At 51.4% G+C, this 16,045-nt stretch overlaps 1 protein-coding gene across 1 annotated transcript in view; it reads right to left on the bottom strand.

Moving 5' to 3' along the window:
* NAT10 (N-acetyltransferase 10) overlaps positions 1-16,045 on the bottom strand; it is a 184,029-nt gene that overhangs the window by 19,514 nt on the left and 148,470 nt on the right. The window contains exon 10 of the mRNA XM_063946085.1: positions 6,234-6,327. Coding sequence (XP_063802155.1) covers positions 6,234-6,327 — 94 coding nt within the window. The remainder of the gene's footprint in view (positions 1-6,233; positions 6,328-16,045) is intronic.

Raw genomic sequence — 16,045 nt, 5'->3', positions numbered from 1 at the left:
TTAGTCCTCCCCCACAGGCTTCTAAGAAGAGATTGCTAGCCTCTGTGTTGCAGGATTCTGACGCTGATATGCCTCAATTAGATGAGGTGGTGGTAGATGTACAGGATACGGATGACGATCAGGTGTACGAGGACTCTGAACCAGTAGCTCAGGGTATTGAGGCTCTTATTACTGCTATTCGCTCAGTATTACAGGTGGAGGAGACGGAGCAGGACGCCTTACACCCTTCAAGGTTTGGCACCAACCAATGCTTGCCGGTGACTTTTCCAGTTTCCGAGGAGCTAGATGCGCTCATCACAGCAGCCTGGAAACATCCAGACGCGAAGTTTCAGGTATCAAGAAAAATTTTGTCTTCCTATCCTTTTCCCACAGATAGCAGGACGTGTTATGAGACCTCTCCGATTGTGGATCCTTCGGTGTCTCATCTGTCCAAGAAGACGGTTCTGCCGGTTCCTGGAGCAACTTCGCTTAAAAAGGCGTCAGATAGGAAATTGGAATCCACCTTGAAGACTATTTACTCGGCGGCGGGGGTATTACATCGCCTAGCGCAGGTAGGTTGTTGGGTCAACAAGGCGATGGAGGCTTGGGCAGAGCAATTGTCCTCTGGAATTCGGGACGATTTGCCCGCGGATCAACTGATACAGTTGGCGGAACACATCCGTGAGTCAGCCCTCTATTTTTGCGAGGCTTCCAAGGACATCTGCATCATCGGTGCTAGGATTTCCGCTTTAGCAATTTCGGCTCGCAGAGCTCTCTGGCTGCGGCAGTGGCAAGCGGATACGGAGTCCAAGCGGGCAGCAGAAGCGTTGCCCTTTACGGGAGAGGTCCTGTTCGGTAAGGGTCTGGATGCCTGGATTTTTCAGGCCACCGGAGGTAAGTCAACTTATCTTCCTTCTGCTGCTCCAGCCTATCGCAGGCCCTATAGGGGTACCTCCTTTCGATCCTTTCGGGCTCCTTCCAGGTTTCGAGGCCAGGCCAGGGGGGGAGCTTCCGCCTCCCGTGGCCATAGGGGTAGAGGCAGAGGTTCCACAGCCTCAACCCAGTCAGAGGTTAAATCCGCCGCCACTACCACCGCATGACAAGCTTCCCTCCCACCTGGGGGACCACAGGGTGGGAGCTCGTCTGTGGGACTTCAAGGAAGTCTGGATACAGTTCTGCCCAGATGCCCTTCCGCCCCGGCGGTTTTTCACCACGGGTTTACCAGTTTCCGACAAAGGAGTTGCCTTGCAGGCAGCGGTCCAGAAGCTTCTAGCCGCAAGGGTACTGATCCCTGTTCCCTCTCAGCATCGGAAACAGGGATATTATTCAAGCCTGTTTCTCGTACTGAAGCCGGACGGCTCGGTCAGGCCAATACTGAACTTGTAGGATCTCAATCAGTATTTGAGGGTATTCAAGTTCAAGATGGAGTCCCTCCAGTCGGTTATTGCGGGTTTGGAGCAAAACGAGTTTCTGGCGTCCTTAGACATCAAGGATGCATACTTACATGTTCCCATCTGGCCTCCTCATCAGGCTTTTCTCCGGTTCGCGATACAGGAGGCTCATTTCTAGTTCCAGGCCCTTCCGTTCGGTCTCTCTTCTGCTCCCAGAGTGTTCACAAAAGTCATGGCGGTCATGATGGCCCTACTTCGGGAGCAGGGTGTGACGATTGTTCCCTATCTGGGCGATCTGCTCATAAAGGCGCGCTCGGCGGAGCTTTTACTTCTGAATATCCGGATACCGCAGGACCTTCTGATTCGGCACGGGTGGATCCTGAACTTCCAGAAGTCTCACTTATGCCCTTCACAACGGTTGCTGTTTTTGGGAATGATTCTCGACACGGTCCGTCAGAAGGTTTTCCTTCCTCAGGACAAGATCCTGTCTTTACAGACGCTAGTAAGGTTGGTCCTTCGGCACCGTCGGGTGTCTGTGTATCTGTGCATTTGCCTTCTGGGAAAGATGGTAGCGGCGTTCGAAGCTCTTCCATATGGTCGCTTTCACTCTCGACCGTTTCAGCTGTGTCTTCTACATCAGTGGTCAGGATCTCATCTGTTCCTTCATCAGCGGGTGACGCTATCTTCAAGGGCACGGTCGTCGCTTCTCTGGTGGCTCCAGTCGGCACATCTGTTGGAAGGAAGGAGGTTTGGAGTGTGGGATTGGACTCTTTTCACCACGGACGCAAGTCTGCGAGGCTGGGGGGCAGTGACCCTCGAACATCGGTTCCAGGGATGCTGGTCGATTCACGAATCCGCTCTCCTGATAAACATTCTCGAACTACGGGCGGTATACAACGCCCTACTTCAGGCACATCATCTGCTGCGCGGTCGAGCGGTCAGGGTTCAATCCGACAATGCCACAACGGTAGCGTACATCAACCGTCAGGGCGGCATTCGCAGCCGTGCGGCGATGAGGGAGGTCACCAACATACTTCTCTGGGCGGAGGAGTATGCGCTGTCCTTCTCGGCGATATTCATTCCAGGAGTGGAAAATTGGGAAGCCGATTACCTCAGCCGACAGGACATGCACCCGGGAGAGTGGTCACTCCATCCCCAGGTGTTTTGTCAACTTGTCCGCCGGTGGGGAAAACCACAGATCGACCTCATGGCGTCCCGCCTGAACCATCAGCTGCCTCTTTATTACGCTCGAACGAGAGACCCGGCAGCGGCGGGCGTGGATGCCCTCACGGCTCCTTGGAATTTCCGGTACGTTTATCTCTTTCCTCCCTTCCCGCTGTTGCCTCGGGTTCTGCAACGCATCAAGAGAGAAAACACTCTGGTCCTCCTGGTGGCTCCAGATTGGCCGCGCAGGACTTGGTACTCCACCCTCCGCCTGTTGTCAGTAGCCGAGCCTTGGCCCCTGCCACTACGGGACGATCTTCTGCAACAGGGTCCTTTTCTTTATCCAGACTTACGCAGGCTACGTTTGACGGCGTGGCTGTTGAAAAGGCCATCTTGAAAAGGAAGGGGATTCCTCGTACAGTTATACCTACTATGCTTCGGGCTAGAAAGTCAGTCACATCGTCTCACTACTACCGCATTTGGAAGGCTTATGTAGCCTGGTGTGAACGTCGACAATTTTCTCCTTCAGTTTTTCGGTTGGGCCGCCTTCTCAGTTTTTTGCAGGCGGGTTTTTCGGCAGGCTTAAGACTGGGTTCACTAAAGGTGCAGGTCTCTGCTCTTTCGTTTTTTTTCCAGAAAAAGTTGGCCTTGCTGCCGGAAGTTCAGACTTTCTTTCAGGGGGTTTTACGTATACAGCCTCCCTTTCGCCCCCCAACAGCACCATGGGACTTCACTCTGGTTCTCGCTTTTCTGCAATCCTCGTTGTTTGAGCCGCTGGAGTCAGTGGAGATGAAATCTCTCACCTGGAAGGTGGTTCTTCTCCTGGCTCTCGCTTCGGCTAGACGGGTGTCGGAACTTGGGGCTCTTTCTTGTCGTCCTCCTTACCTGGTGTTTCATGCTGATAGGGCCGAGCTCCGTACTCGCATGTCTTTTCTACCTAAGGTGGTGTCCGATTTTCACATCAATCAGCCACTTGTGGTTCCGGCTCTCTCTGTAGACTCTCCGGATTCAAGATCATTGGACGTAGTCAGAGCGCTCAAGATCTATGTGGATAGGACTAAGGCTATTCGGAAGTCCGATTCCTTATTTGTTTTATATGATGCTACGCGCCGTGGTTGGCCGGCTTCTAAGCAGACCTTGTCTCGATGGATTCGACTGACCATCAGACAAGCTTATTTGGCAGCTTCTCGGGAACCTCCAGATTCAATTTCAGCGCACTCTACGCGTTCTGTGGGACCTTCGTGGGCGGCTGCCCGTGGGGTCTCCATGGCTACTTTATGTCGGGCGGCTACTTGGTCGGGCCGACATACGTTTGTCAAATTTTACAGGTTTGACACTTTTGCGGCCTCTGCGTCACAGTTTGGCCGAGCGGTTTACAGGACTCTCCGCGCTCTCCCGCCCGTTTTGGGAGCTCTGGGACGTCCCCATTGTAACTGCGCTCCAGTGTCCCCTAGTGGATGAAGGAGAAATCAGGATTTTGGTACTTACCGATAAATCCCTTTCTCAGATTCCACAGGGGACACTGGACGCCCACCCAGCGCTGTCTCCTCCTTGTTCGCTTAACGGTTCGCAGATCACTATGTGACTGTTTGTTTGTTTCAGGTTAACCTTTTGTTAGGTTCCAAGTTGGTTTCGTGTTATCCTGGTTTACATGTCGGCGTTAACCTCCTCTACTTTAACGTTAGTTTATTCCAGCTCTCCTCGGGCACAGTTTTACGTAGAGTGGCTTGGAGGGGGGACATAGTAGGGGAGGAGCTAGCCAGAGTGTTTGAGTTTTAAAGTGCCAGCTCCCAGTTACTGCCTACTATTTCCCCATTGTAACTGCGCTCCAGTGTCCCCTGTGGAATCGGAGAAAGGGATTTATCGGTAAGTACCAAAATCCTGATTTCCCCGTAGGCCAGGGGTGGGGAACCTTTGGCCCTCCAGCTGTAGTTGAACTGCACACACCAGCATGCCCTGCTACAGTTTTGTCACTTGGCCATGTTAAAACAGTTGCAGGACATGCTGGGATGTGTAGTTCAACAACAGCTGGAGGGCCGCACGTTCCCCACTCCTGTTGTAGGGTGTGATTAAACACACCTAATCTGACCACCCCATGATAGCCGAGGGGCCTCCCTTTCCCCAGGATGTTAGCAGCTGGCAAGGAGGGGACCTGGTTCGCCGTAGTACAGGCAGAGCTTGATCTTGAACCTACTGTCCCTCTCATTAGCAGGGAGACTATACTAGCACTGGGATTGCTCCCACATTCTCTCTGTGGAAAAGGTCTACCCAAATGTCCCAGAGTAGGGAAATCTAGGCTGGGGCCTGTCCGGACAACAGGGAAATTATATAAGCCACCTTGGTTATTTCGAATAAGAAAGACCCAGAACAAAGGAGTCGAACATGACTGTGGTATTCACCATAGACCCTGCAATGAGGTATGGGGGCCAGACATGCAGGTCGCAGCCCTTTGTCTAGGTTCCACTGTATAGGTGCTGGCAAGCTCAGGAGTGTAGGTGGAAATACATAATCAGGCGTACAAGGCGTAGTCAGCATGCCGGATCAGAACCAATACACAGCGAAGTACCAGGAAGAAGGCAGAATCAGGTCACAAGGAGAAGGCAGAATCAGGTCACAAGGAGAAGGCAGAATCAGGTCACAAGGAGAAGGCAGAATCAGGTCACAAGGAGAAGGCAGAATCAGGTCACAAGGAGAAGGCAGAATCAGGGCACAAGGAGAAGGCAGAATCAGGTCACAAGGAGAAGGCAGAATCAGGTCACAAGGAGAAGGCAGAATCAGGTCACAAGGAGAAGGCAGAATCAGGTCACAAGGAGAAGGCAGAATCAGGTCACAAGGAGAAGGCAGAATCAGGTCACAAGGAGAAGGCAGAATCAGGTCACAAGGAGAAGGCAGAATCAGGTCACAAGGAGAAGGCAGAATCAGGTCACAAGGAAAGCAGAAGTTGAATCAGGATTCACTAACGCAGAACCGAAGGATCAGGCGAAGGGTCACAAGGAATATCCGAGGTCAGGAACAGGTATACTTTGCTCCAGCATTCCTGACCTTGTGCTATTGTCGGAATACTTCCAGGGACTCCGTTACATAGGCGGAGCTTGAATTTGGCGCCCATTTTGAAGCTCCTGGCATTTTACATTTCACATGGAGCGGCACATGCATACCTATGGTAGCCGCGGCAGTCTGTGTGCTTTAGCAGCTGGAGGAGTGCGTTGGGAGGGGACACCAGCAGTGGGCGTCAGGGATTCCACGACCGGGGCCCAGCGCTGCTGGACTCGGTAAGTGGGACCAGAGTCTGACCGCGCTGTGACATGTACACAGTCGCAGATGAGGCACAATGGAACTTGGTGAGAGAAAACGCTGCGGCCGCTGCATAGTAGCACTTCTTACACAGACGTACAAGTCTTGCACATCTACTTGATCAGTGCAATCTAACAACGTAGTTCTGCGGCTCCCAGTAGTTTTATTTACACAGACATTATGCGTAACACGGCAGAGTCACGCGGGGCGTGCTGCGCAGAGAGGGGCTATCTGGCGCGGCTGAGGCCACAGTGTATAAGGACACATCTGCAGATGGAACGTTTCTACTCATGTACACTGGACTTTCTGGCAGTATGATAGAGAAGAGCTTGCAGTGATGTACAGAAGCTGCCTCTCATCGTCCCTCGTTAGGTCAATTTCTCATTTAATGGGGAGGAATCTCACCTGGTACTGCAGTGCGTCAAATCCTTTAAAGATGAACTCAAACAGGGTGTGCAGGTTATCAGGGCTCGGAGAGGTGACAAAGATATTCGAGTACCTGGAAGAAGAAGAAATGGTCAGCGGTGTTCAATGTACTCATCACTGTGCTAAAGTCAGGACAAGCGTAGGGAATAAGGTGCATGCAGAATGGATAGGAGGACTGAAAGAGGAGATTTAGGTTTCTTCTAATCCACAGGGATAACACTGGACATAGGCTGGCGAGCTGGAGACTGGGCACCACACTGCTCACACTTCTTTCCCAGCAGCCCAGGCTTCCTCTGACCCTGTGACTGGATGCCCCATAGCAAGCCCAAGGCAAGGAGTGAGAGGAAAGAGAAGGAAGACCGGAACACAGTAGATGTGAGAAGGGCAAAGAGAGGATTTTGGTACTTACCGATAAATCCATTTCTCTGAATCCTCTAGAGGACACTGGAGTTCCTTATACATTAGGGGTGTGAAGCTTGCAACCGGAGGTGTGGCACAATGTAAAATTAGCATGGTCTGCACAGCCGGCTCCTCCCCCTTCACATCCCTCCTCCCTCCGTTTTGAAAATGTGACTGAGAGAATAGGACATGAGACTACCGCACCTGGCGAGGAACCGAACCGTACAACAGAACAAACAGTATCCAAGAACTTCTTTAACAGAAACGAACACCGTTTGAACGAACTTGAACAATAACCCAAACACAGCAGGCTGACAGCACCGAGGTGGGCGTCCAGTGTCCCCTAGAGGATTCAGAGAAATGGATTTATCGGTAAGTACCAAAATCATCTTTACTCTTTCATCCACTAGGGGACACTGGAGTTCCTTATACATTAGGGGACGTCCCAAAGTTATCCCCCAGGGAGGGAGTGCTGTCTGTTGCCTGTAAAACCAAACGTCCGAACTTTGAATCTTCGGACGCAAAGGTATCAAACTTGTCAAATTTCGCGAACGTGGGGGCCGAGGACCACGTTGCCGCCCTGCAAAGTTGAGTCGTGGAAACACCTCTGGCAGCCGCCCAAGAGGCACCCACCGACCAGGTAGTATGAGCACCCGTCTGAACCGGAACGAGTTTACCACAGGAAACATAAGCTTGCCGAATGGCAAATCTGATCCATCTAGGCAGAGACTGCTTAGAAGCCGGCCAACACTTCTTTGGCCCATCATACAGGACAATTAAATGGTCCGACTTCCTAAAGGATGTACGCAATCCAAGGATACATCCCCATCTGCCAGACACTGGAAGAGGAGACCACAATCGACTGGTTTACATGAAACCCCGAAACAACTTTAGGAAGGAAATCCGCTCTTGTACGGAGTTCCGCCCGATCCTCATGAAAAAAAAAAGAAAAAAAAAAAAAGGACTCTTACACGATAAGGCTCCTAACTCAGAAAACCGCCTGGCCGATGCCAAGGCTAGCAACAATGTTACCTTCCAAGAGAGATGTTTCAGGTCTGTTCTAGGTAACAGTTCAAAGAGTGGCAATTTAAAAAAATCTAATACCAAATTGAGATCCCACGGTGCAGTGGGAGGACGAAACGGGGGCTGTATTCTCAGAACCCCCTGCAAAAAGGTCTGAACTTCCGGTAAGGATGCAAACCCCTGTTGAAAAAGGATGGAAAGAGCCGACACTTGAACCTTTAGAGATCCCAGGTTAAGACCTAAGTCTAGGCCGGCCTGAAGGAAAAGTAAAAGTCTGGATAAGTGGAAGGTTGTCGAATTCCATCCACGTTCCTGACACCAGTCGATGTATTTCTTCCAAATTCTGTAGTAATGTATGGCCGTGACCGGTTTTCGAGCCGCAATCATTGTAGGAATAGCCGTTCTAGGTATCCCTCTGTTTCTTAAGATCCTGATTTCAATAGCCACGCCGTTAAACGCAGCCTGTTCAGGTCCGGGTGAGGAAACAGCCCTTGAGATAGCAGATCCACTCTCTGAGGTAACCGCCACGGTTCGTCCACCAACAACCCTTGTAGATCTGAGTACCAACTCCTGCGTGGCCAATCTGGTGCGATTATAATCGCCCACACACGCTCTCGTTTCAACCTCTTCAGAACCCTGGGAAGGAGAGGGAATGGTGGAAATATGTAAACCTTTTCGTAACCCCAAGGAAGTGTCAATGCGTCCACTCCTCCTGCCGCTGGATCCCTTGCCCTGGACACATATCTTGGCAGCTGGTGGTTCTGCCGAGACGCCATTAGGTCCACTTGAGGAAGACCCCATCTCCTCACCACCATGTCGAAAATCCGTAGATGCAGGCACCACTCTCCCGGGTGCATGTCCTGTCGACTGAGATAATCCGTTTCCTAGTTCTCCACACCTGGAATGAAAACTGCCGAGAGGATGACGTTTCAGCCCACAACAATATCTTTGTGGCTTCCTTAACGCCATTCTGCTCGTCGTTCCTCCCTGACGGTTTATGTAAGCCGTCGTTGTGACATTGTCCGATTGTACCCTCACGTACTGATTCATGACTACGTCTTCGGCAAGGAGAAGGGCAATGTAAACTGCTCTTAGTTCGAGAATGTTGATGGGTAATCTGTTCTCCTGTAACGTCCATCGTCCCTGAAACTGAAGGTCCTCGAAGACGGCCCCCCAACCTCTGAGGCTGGCGTCCGTTGTCAGGATCCTCCAATTCCGTATCCCGAATCTCTTCCATGCTGCGAGATTCTTGTGCAACGATCACCAAATCAAGGAGACTCTTACGTGTGATTGCAGTTGGATCCGTCGCTGAAGAAACCAGTGTGAACCAGCTCCCTGAGCCAGGAGGTTCATCTGGAACGGTCGGGAATGAAGTCTGCCGTACTGGAGAGCTTCGAACGACGCCACCATTTTTCCGAGAAGTTGTACACAGAGTCGCAGAGACACTGACGGTGGCCTTAGTACTTGATCTACTAACTTCTGTAGATCCTTGATCTTGGATTCTGGCAGAAAAATCTTTAACTGCACCGTGTCCAAGATGAGACCCAGGAATTTAATTAGTTGAGTCGGAGTGAGGTTGGATTTCTGGAAGGTCACAATCCATCCGTGTTGAATGAGAAATTGGTGAGACGCCTGAACATCTTTGATCAGCTTCTCTTAAGAGGAGGCCTTGATCAGAAGATCATCTAGATAGGGTATTATCGTGACTCCCAACATTCTCAACCCCGCAACCATAATTGCCATTATCTTCGTGAAGATCCTTGGGGCTGATAAGCCAAATTGTAGAGCTCTGAATTGGTAATGATCCCTCACTAGTGCAAACCTTAGGCAAGCTTGGTGGGGAGCCCAAATTGGAATATGCAGGTATGCATCCTTTAACTGGATTGATTCCATTTTGAATTTGCATATCTTTAGAAACTGGTTTAAAACCTTTTAAATTGAGTATCGGCCTGACCGTTCCGTCTGGCTTTGGCACGATAAAAAGACTGGAATAAAAACCCGTTCCCCTCTGAGAGGTGGGAACTGTAGTAATGACCCCTGACCGTAATCATTTTTGAATGGCCGTCAGTAGTGCTTCTGCCTTTTGAGGGCATTGAGGCAGACCCGTTGTAAAAAACTGACTGTGAGGTCTCTGTCGGAAATCCAGTCTGTACCCCTGGGAGATTATGTCATTGATCCAAAGATCTGGACAGGTGATGGTCCATATGTCCCGAAAACCTTCCAGACGGGCGCCCACCAAGGGAGATCCCAGGTGGGCCGGAAGACCGTCATGTCATGGTTTTGTCAACAGTTTTATCCCGTTGTGTGGCTGCTGCCTGTGCGCGGCCTCTACCTCTGCTTCTACGGACTTGTGTATCAAAACCTCGTCCTCTGCTTCGAAAGGACCGCGATCTAAATGAATTAAATGCCGGTCCCGAATATCCTCTTCTAGCCTGTGGAACGGCTCTCGTATATGGAGTAGGCAGAAAGGTAGATTTCCCTCTGTGAAATCCACTTATCCAACTCAGCACCAAAAAGCATCTCTCCCCCAAAGGGGATGGATTCCACTGCCTTCTTGGTGTCAGAGTCGCCTTGCCATTCTCTGAGCCATAAAATCCGTCTAGCTGATATAGCCGAAGTGGAGATGCGCGAAGCTAATTTGCTAAGACTTGGGAGGCCTGACACAAGTATGAAGCAGATTCTCGAATGTGGTCTGCCAGTTGGGTAATCTCTTCTAAGCTATTTTCCTCCTCAATAGCTTGTACAATACGCCTAGACCACTCGCCCATGGCCTTGTTGACCCAAGCACATACGATCGCAGGTCTCTGTGCTGCACCTGCTGCCATGAATATTGATTTCAAAGTGGTGTCCACTTTCCGATCTGACCCATCCTTTAAAGTCGTCACATTAGGTATCGGCAATATTGTCTTCTTCGATAACCTCCCTAGGGAAGCATCTACTACAGGCGGATTCTCCCACTTATCCATCACACCCTTGTGTAGGGGATAAGACGCTTGAAACTTCTTTGGAAATTGAAAGCGTTTGTCCGGCTGTTTCCAAGCCTCCATCTGAGATTGGAGGGATTTAGGAATGGGAAACACCGAAGAACGCGGCTTTTGTGATTCGAAAAAATCTAATTCTTCTGGTTCCTTGACGTCTTCCGCCTTGAAGTCTAGGATCTCTTTTACCGCCTCAATCAAAGACTCAATACCCGAGATTGCCGTGTCTACTTCTGGAAAATCGGTGTGCTTTTCGTTATGATAGGAAGAAGTCTTTTAACTGCCTTGCGCACATTTGTTTCTGCATGTGCTCGCGGCGTTAACTTGATGAGAAATTCCTCCATCGTCTTAGTGAATCCCGCAGCCCATTCCGATTGCTGTCTGCGGGATTCCGCCATCTCCTGTGAGATCTATGTGCCAGGTTGTTCCATGACCTAGGCGGCGCACTGCTCCCAGGTGGAGTGTCCTTGTCTAAGCAGGAGTCACACACTCCGGAGCTACCAACCCTTTTGCTCTTCTTGTTACATTTCGTACAAACATAGCAGGTCTTAGCAGTCTTGGTTGATGCTTTAGACATGCTAATTAAACCCCGTACTAGGGTATTACGCAGCGCTTTTACTCCTTAAATTAGGAAGGGAAAGCCTGAGGGATGACAGAAGCAAAGGTATTGGAACCGGCTGGACAAACTTATCCCTTCATATGGAAAAAGGGGAAAATGACACCCAAAAATTAAAATATAAATAAATAAATATTAAATAAAAATGTCACCAGCCGGTTTGCAATCCTCACAGCCCGAACTGTAAATCAGCTACGATGGTGAGGTTGTCCATGTGCTTCCCAGTATTTTCTTCAGGATCTTTTGTATAGAATTCCTTAGAAAATATAAATAGTAAATAAGTATACTTCAGGAGATCCTCCTATAAATCCTCTTACCAGCAGAGGGAGTTAATCCTATATCAATGTCTCATAGAATAACATATAAGAGGGGGAGGGCTAATCCCTGCCCCTCAGATTGGCGCCTATATGGGGAAAATAAGATGGCCGCCATTGAACATTTTTCATCACTTCTATTATATTAAAGTGATGTACCACTGAAGCAACTTCTATAGCCGTACACGCGGCTGGGGCTTCTCAGCCGCGCTGAATACTAACTCCATTTGACCTTCAGCGCGCGCGCTGCGGGACCGCTCTCACCCGGTCGCCTAGCGGTGCGTTATACTGGCTAGGAAGCGCTGTGTCCCTCTATACAGGCCGCATTTAAACTCTGACGGGGCGCGCTACTGGACCTCTCTTACCAGTCTTCAGCAGCGCCTCCCTTCCTCAGTGCAGCCGCATCACTCTGTCTCCCCGCCGGCACGCGCACTACGGGGCCCCTCACCTGGTCTCACAACGGAGCGTCTATCGCTGAGATAAGAAGTCGCGGGGAGAGCGGGTGGGGGGACGGGGACGCAGCAGCTACTATGTATTACCACCAGTACTCACTGTACTCCGTGATGAGGATCTCCTGTCGGGAGATGCAGGTCCCTTCAAAAGGGATCTTTGTCTCCTGAAACACCGCTGGCTTTGTCTCCCTTTTCATAGGGAGCCGCTTCCATTATTTAACAGTTTTCTGCGGAGCACTGCTCCCTGCTGTCGGGAGATGCCGGTCCCTTCAAGAGGGATCTTTGTCTCTCACAAATCCGTGGCTTTTGTCTCCCTTTTCATTAGGGTGATGCAGCCCATAACAAGAGAGAAAGAAAAAAATAATAATAATTTTTCTAGTCAGGAGCTCAAAGCTCCATGTGCTACCTCCTAGCACAATATTCAAAACTGAGGGAGGAGGGATGTGAAGGGGGAGGAGCCGGCTGTGCAGACAATACTAATTTTACATTGTGCCACACCTCCGGTTGCAAGCTTCACACCCCTAATGTATAAGGAACTCCAGTGCCCCCTAGTGGATGAAAGAGAAACACCCACAATCCAGGTGTGTTAGGGTGGCACCTGATGAATGTATTGGCATTTACAAAGCAGCTCCGCAGAGACGGCCACACTGAGCGAGTGGAATGAGCAGTCAGTACGGCAGGAAGCTCGGGCACCGTAGAAGCTTGGCTGATAGTCACCTGCAAGAAACACAGGACCAGCAAGAGCCAGAGCGCTTTGAGGCTGAAGCCTTGAGCTGAACACAAACTAAAGTAGGTGTGGCCGGAGAGCCCGTCAGCCACATGGTTAATGGCGGCAGCGGCACTTAAGGGGTTAACCCTTAAGTGCCCAGCAACATGTCGAGCACGAAGGGCACTTGGCGCCACATTTAAAATGCAGTGGTGCTAGGCGCCATCTCTAAATATATTGGGCGCTAGGCGCCGGGTATTTTTACTGATGGCGCGCTGTAAAAGTTAGCACATGCTGCAGCCAGCTCCCCCAGCCCTCGGCAGCGTTGCTAGCCCCCTCACTGTGTGCCCTGCTGCCCCTGGGGAGAGACCATCAGGCCTCCAGACTGCACAGAAACCCAGCGCTGGGCACATTGGTATAAATGTTCTGTATATTGTATTGTGAGGCACTGCAGTGCCTGGGAAAGTGAGGCCTGGTGCACTGTAGTGCCTGGGAAAGTGAGGCCTGGTGCACTGCAGTGCCTGGGAAAGTGAGGCCTGGTGCACTGTAGTGCCTGGGAAAGTGAGGCCTGGTACACTGTAGTGGAAAGTGAGGCCTGGTGCACTGCAGTGCCTGGGAAAGTGAGGCCTGGTGCACTGTAGTGCCTGGGAAAGTGAGGCCTGGTACACTGTAGTGGAAAGTGAGGCCTGGTGCACTGCAGTGCCTGGGAAAGTGAGGCCTGGTACACTGTAGTGGAAAGTGAGGCCTGGTGCACTGCAGTGCCTGGGAAAGTGAGGCCTGGTGCACTGTAGTGCCTGGGAAAGTGAGGCCTGGTGCACTGCAGTGCCTGGGAAAGTGAGGCCTGGTGCACTGTAGTGCCTGGGAAAGTGAGGCCTGGTACACTGCAGTGCCTGGGAAAGTGAGGCCTGGTGCACTGCAGTGCCTGGGAAAGTGAGGCCTGGTGCACTGCAGTGCCTGGGAAAGTGAGGCCTGGTGCACTGCAGTGCCTGGGAAAGTGAGGCCTGGTGCACTGCAGTGCCTGGGAAAGTGAGGCCTGGTGCACTGCAGTGCCTGGGAAAGTGAGGCCTGGTGCACTGCAGTGCCTGGGAAAGTGAGGCCTGGTGCACTGTAGTGCCTGGGAAAGTGAGGCCTGGTGCCCTGCAGTGCCTGGGAAAGTGAGGCCTGGTGCACTGCAGTGCCTGGGAAAGTGAGGCCTGGTGCACTGCAGTGCCTGGGAAAGTGAGGCCTGGTGCACTGCAGTGCCTGGGAAAGTGAGGCCTGGTGCACTGCAGTGCCTGGGAAAGTGAGGCCTGGTGCACTGCAGTGCCTGGGAAAGTGAGGCCTGGTGCACTGTAGTGCCTGGGAAAGTGAGGCCTGGTGCCCTGCAGTGCCTGGGAAAGTGAGGCCTGGTGCACTGCAGTGCCTGGGAAAGTGAGGCCTGGTGCACTGTAGTGCCTGGGAAAGTGAGGCCTGGTGCACTGCAGTGCCTGGGAAAGTGAGGCCTGGTGCACTGCAGTGCCTGGGAAAGTGAGGCCCGGTGCACTGCAGTGCCTGGGAAAGTGAGGCCTGGTGCACTGCAGTGCCTGGGAAAGTGAGGCCCGATGCACTGTAGTGCCTGGGAAAGTGAGGCCTGGTGCACTGCAGTGCCTGGGAAAGTGAAGCCTGGTGCCCTGCAGTGCCTGGGAAAGTGAGGCCTGGTGCACTGCAGTGCCTGGGAAAGTGAGGCCTGGTGCACTGCAGTGCCTGGGAAAGTGAGGCCTGGTGCACTGCAGTGCCTGGGAAAGTGAGGCCTGGTGCACTGCAGTGCCTGGGAAAGTGAAGCCTGGTGCACTGCAGTGCCTGGGAAAGTGAGGCCTGGTGCACTGCAGTGCCTTGGAAAGTGAAGCCTGGTGCCCTGCAGTGCCTGGGAAAGTGAGGCCTGGTGCACTGCAGTGCCTGGGAAAGTGAGGCCTGGTGCCCTGCAGTGCCTGGGAAAGTGAGGCCTGGTGCACTGCAGTGCCTGGGAAAGTGAGGCCTGGTGCACTGCAGTGCCTGGGAAAGTGAGGCCTGGTGCACTGCAGTGCCTGGGAAAGTGAGGCCTGGTGCACTGCAGTGCCTGGGAAAGTGAGGCCTGGTGCCCGTGTATGTATAACACTGAGCTGGAGAGAGCAGATCCCCAGCTGCAGTGCATGCTATGGACAGAGCCTAGTGCAGGGCACAGGCTCAGAGTTTATTTAAACAGAAACATGTACAATGTGTTTAAATGTGATTTTAAAGTGAAAAGCACTTACTTTGTGGTTGTGTCCCAGGAGGGAGGAATCCATTACTGTGCAGGCTGTTGAATTCCCCCAGTCCTGTGCCTCAAAAACGGCATGCCTTACCCTCTGGCCTCCCACATGAAAGTAGCATGAGATGGGAGAGGAGCAGCTCAGCTTCACAACAAGCTGAGTGGTTTTCTGGAGCTTAATAGGAATCACCCTTAGTGGGCAGGAAACCCTGACCAGGGATCTAGGCTGCCCATCTGTAGAGCCCGATTTCAGGCTGCAGATGGTGAACTGGGTCCCCAGGCAGATTCCTGGAAGTAGTTTAGACAGGAAAACTTCTCCCCAGATTAGACTGAGCGTCACCAGGAAGTGTACCATCCTTCCAGAATGGGACGGACAAAGGAGAGTGACCACTCCCCACGGTCTATAGAGGACAATGGTAGCTGTGCATGTGGCCTCATGGCACATGAGTAGACATTGATGGCTTGAGAACAACAGGATGGGCTTACCCCCTGTGGTATGTGTATTGGAGTAAGATAAAAAGGGGAGGCTAAACATCTGCTGTTTAGAACTATTTGGGCAAATAAATAATAAGATTTTAAACCTACCGGTAAATCTTTTTCTCGTAGTCTGTAGAGGATGCTGGGGACTCCGTAAGAACCATGGGGATAGACGGGCTCCGCAGAAGAAATGGGTACTTTAAGAAAGACTTTAGGTATGGGTGTGCACTGGCTCCTCCCTCTATGCCCCTCCTCCAGACCTCAGTTAGAGAAACTGTGCCCAGAGGTGACGGACAATGCGAGGAAAGGATTTTTGTTAATCCAAGGGCAAGATTCATACCAGCCACACCAATCACACCGTATAACTTGTGTATATACTAACCAGTTAATAAATAAATAAATAAATAAATAAATACTGTTAACAGTTTCTTATATAGCGCAGCAAATTCCGTTGCGCTTTACAATTTGAAATAACAATAACAAAATGGGTGATAACAAACAGTCATAGAGGTAGGAAGGCCCTGCTCGCAAGCTTACACTCTATTGGGAAATAGGCATGTGTACATAAGGAAAGGTGCTAT

This window comes from Pseudophryne corroboree, chromosome 11, assembly GCF_028390025.1.
Source record: "Pseudophryne corroboree isolate aPseCor3 chromosome 11, aPseCor3.hap2, whole genome shotgun sequence".
In the NCBI taxonomy this organism is placed as follows: domain Eukaryota; kingdom Metazoa; phylum Chordata; class Amphibia; order Anura; family Myobatrachidae; genus Pseudophryne; species Pseudophryne corroboree.
Note: the sequence above shows the minus strand (reverse complement) of the source record. Positions and strands in the feature narration are given on the sequence as shown.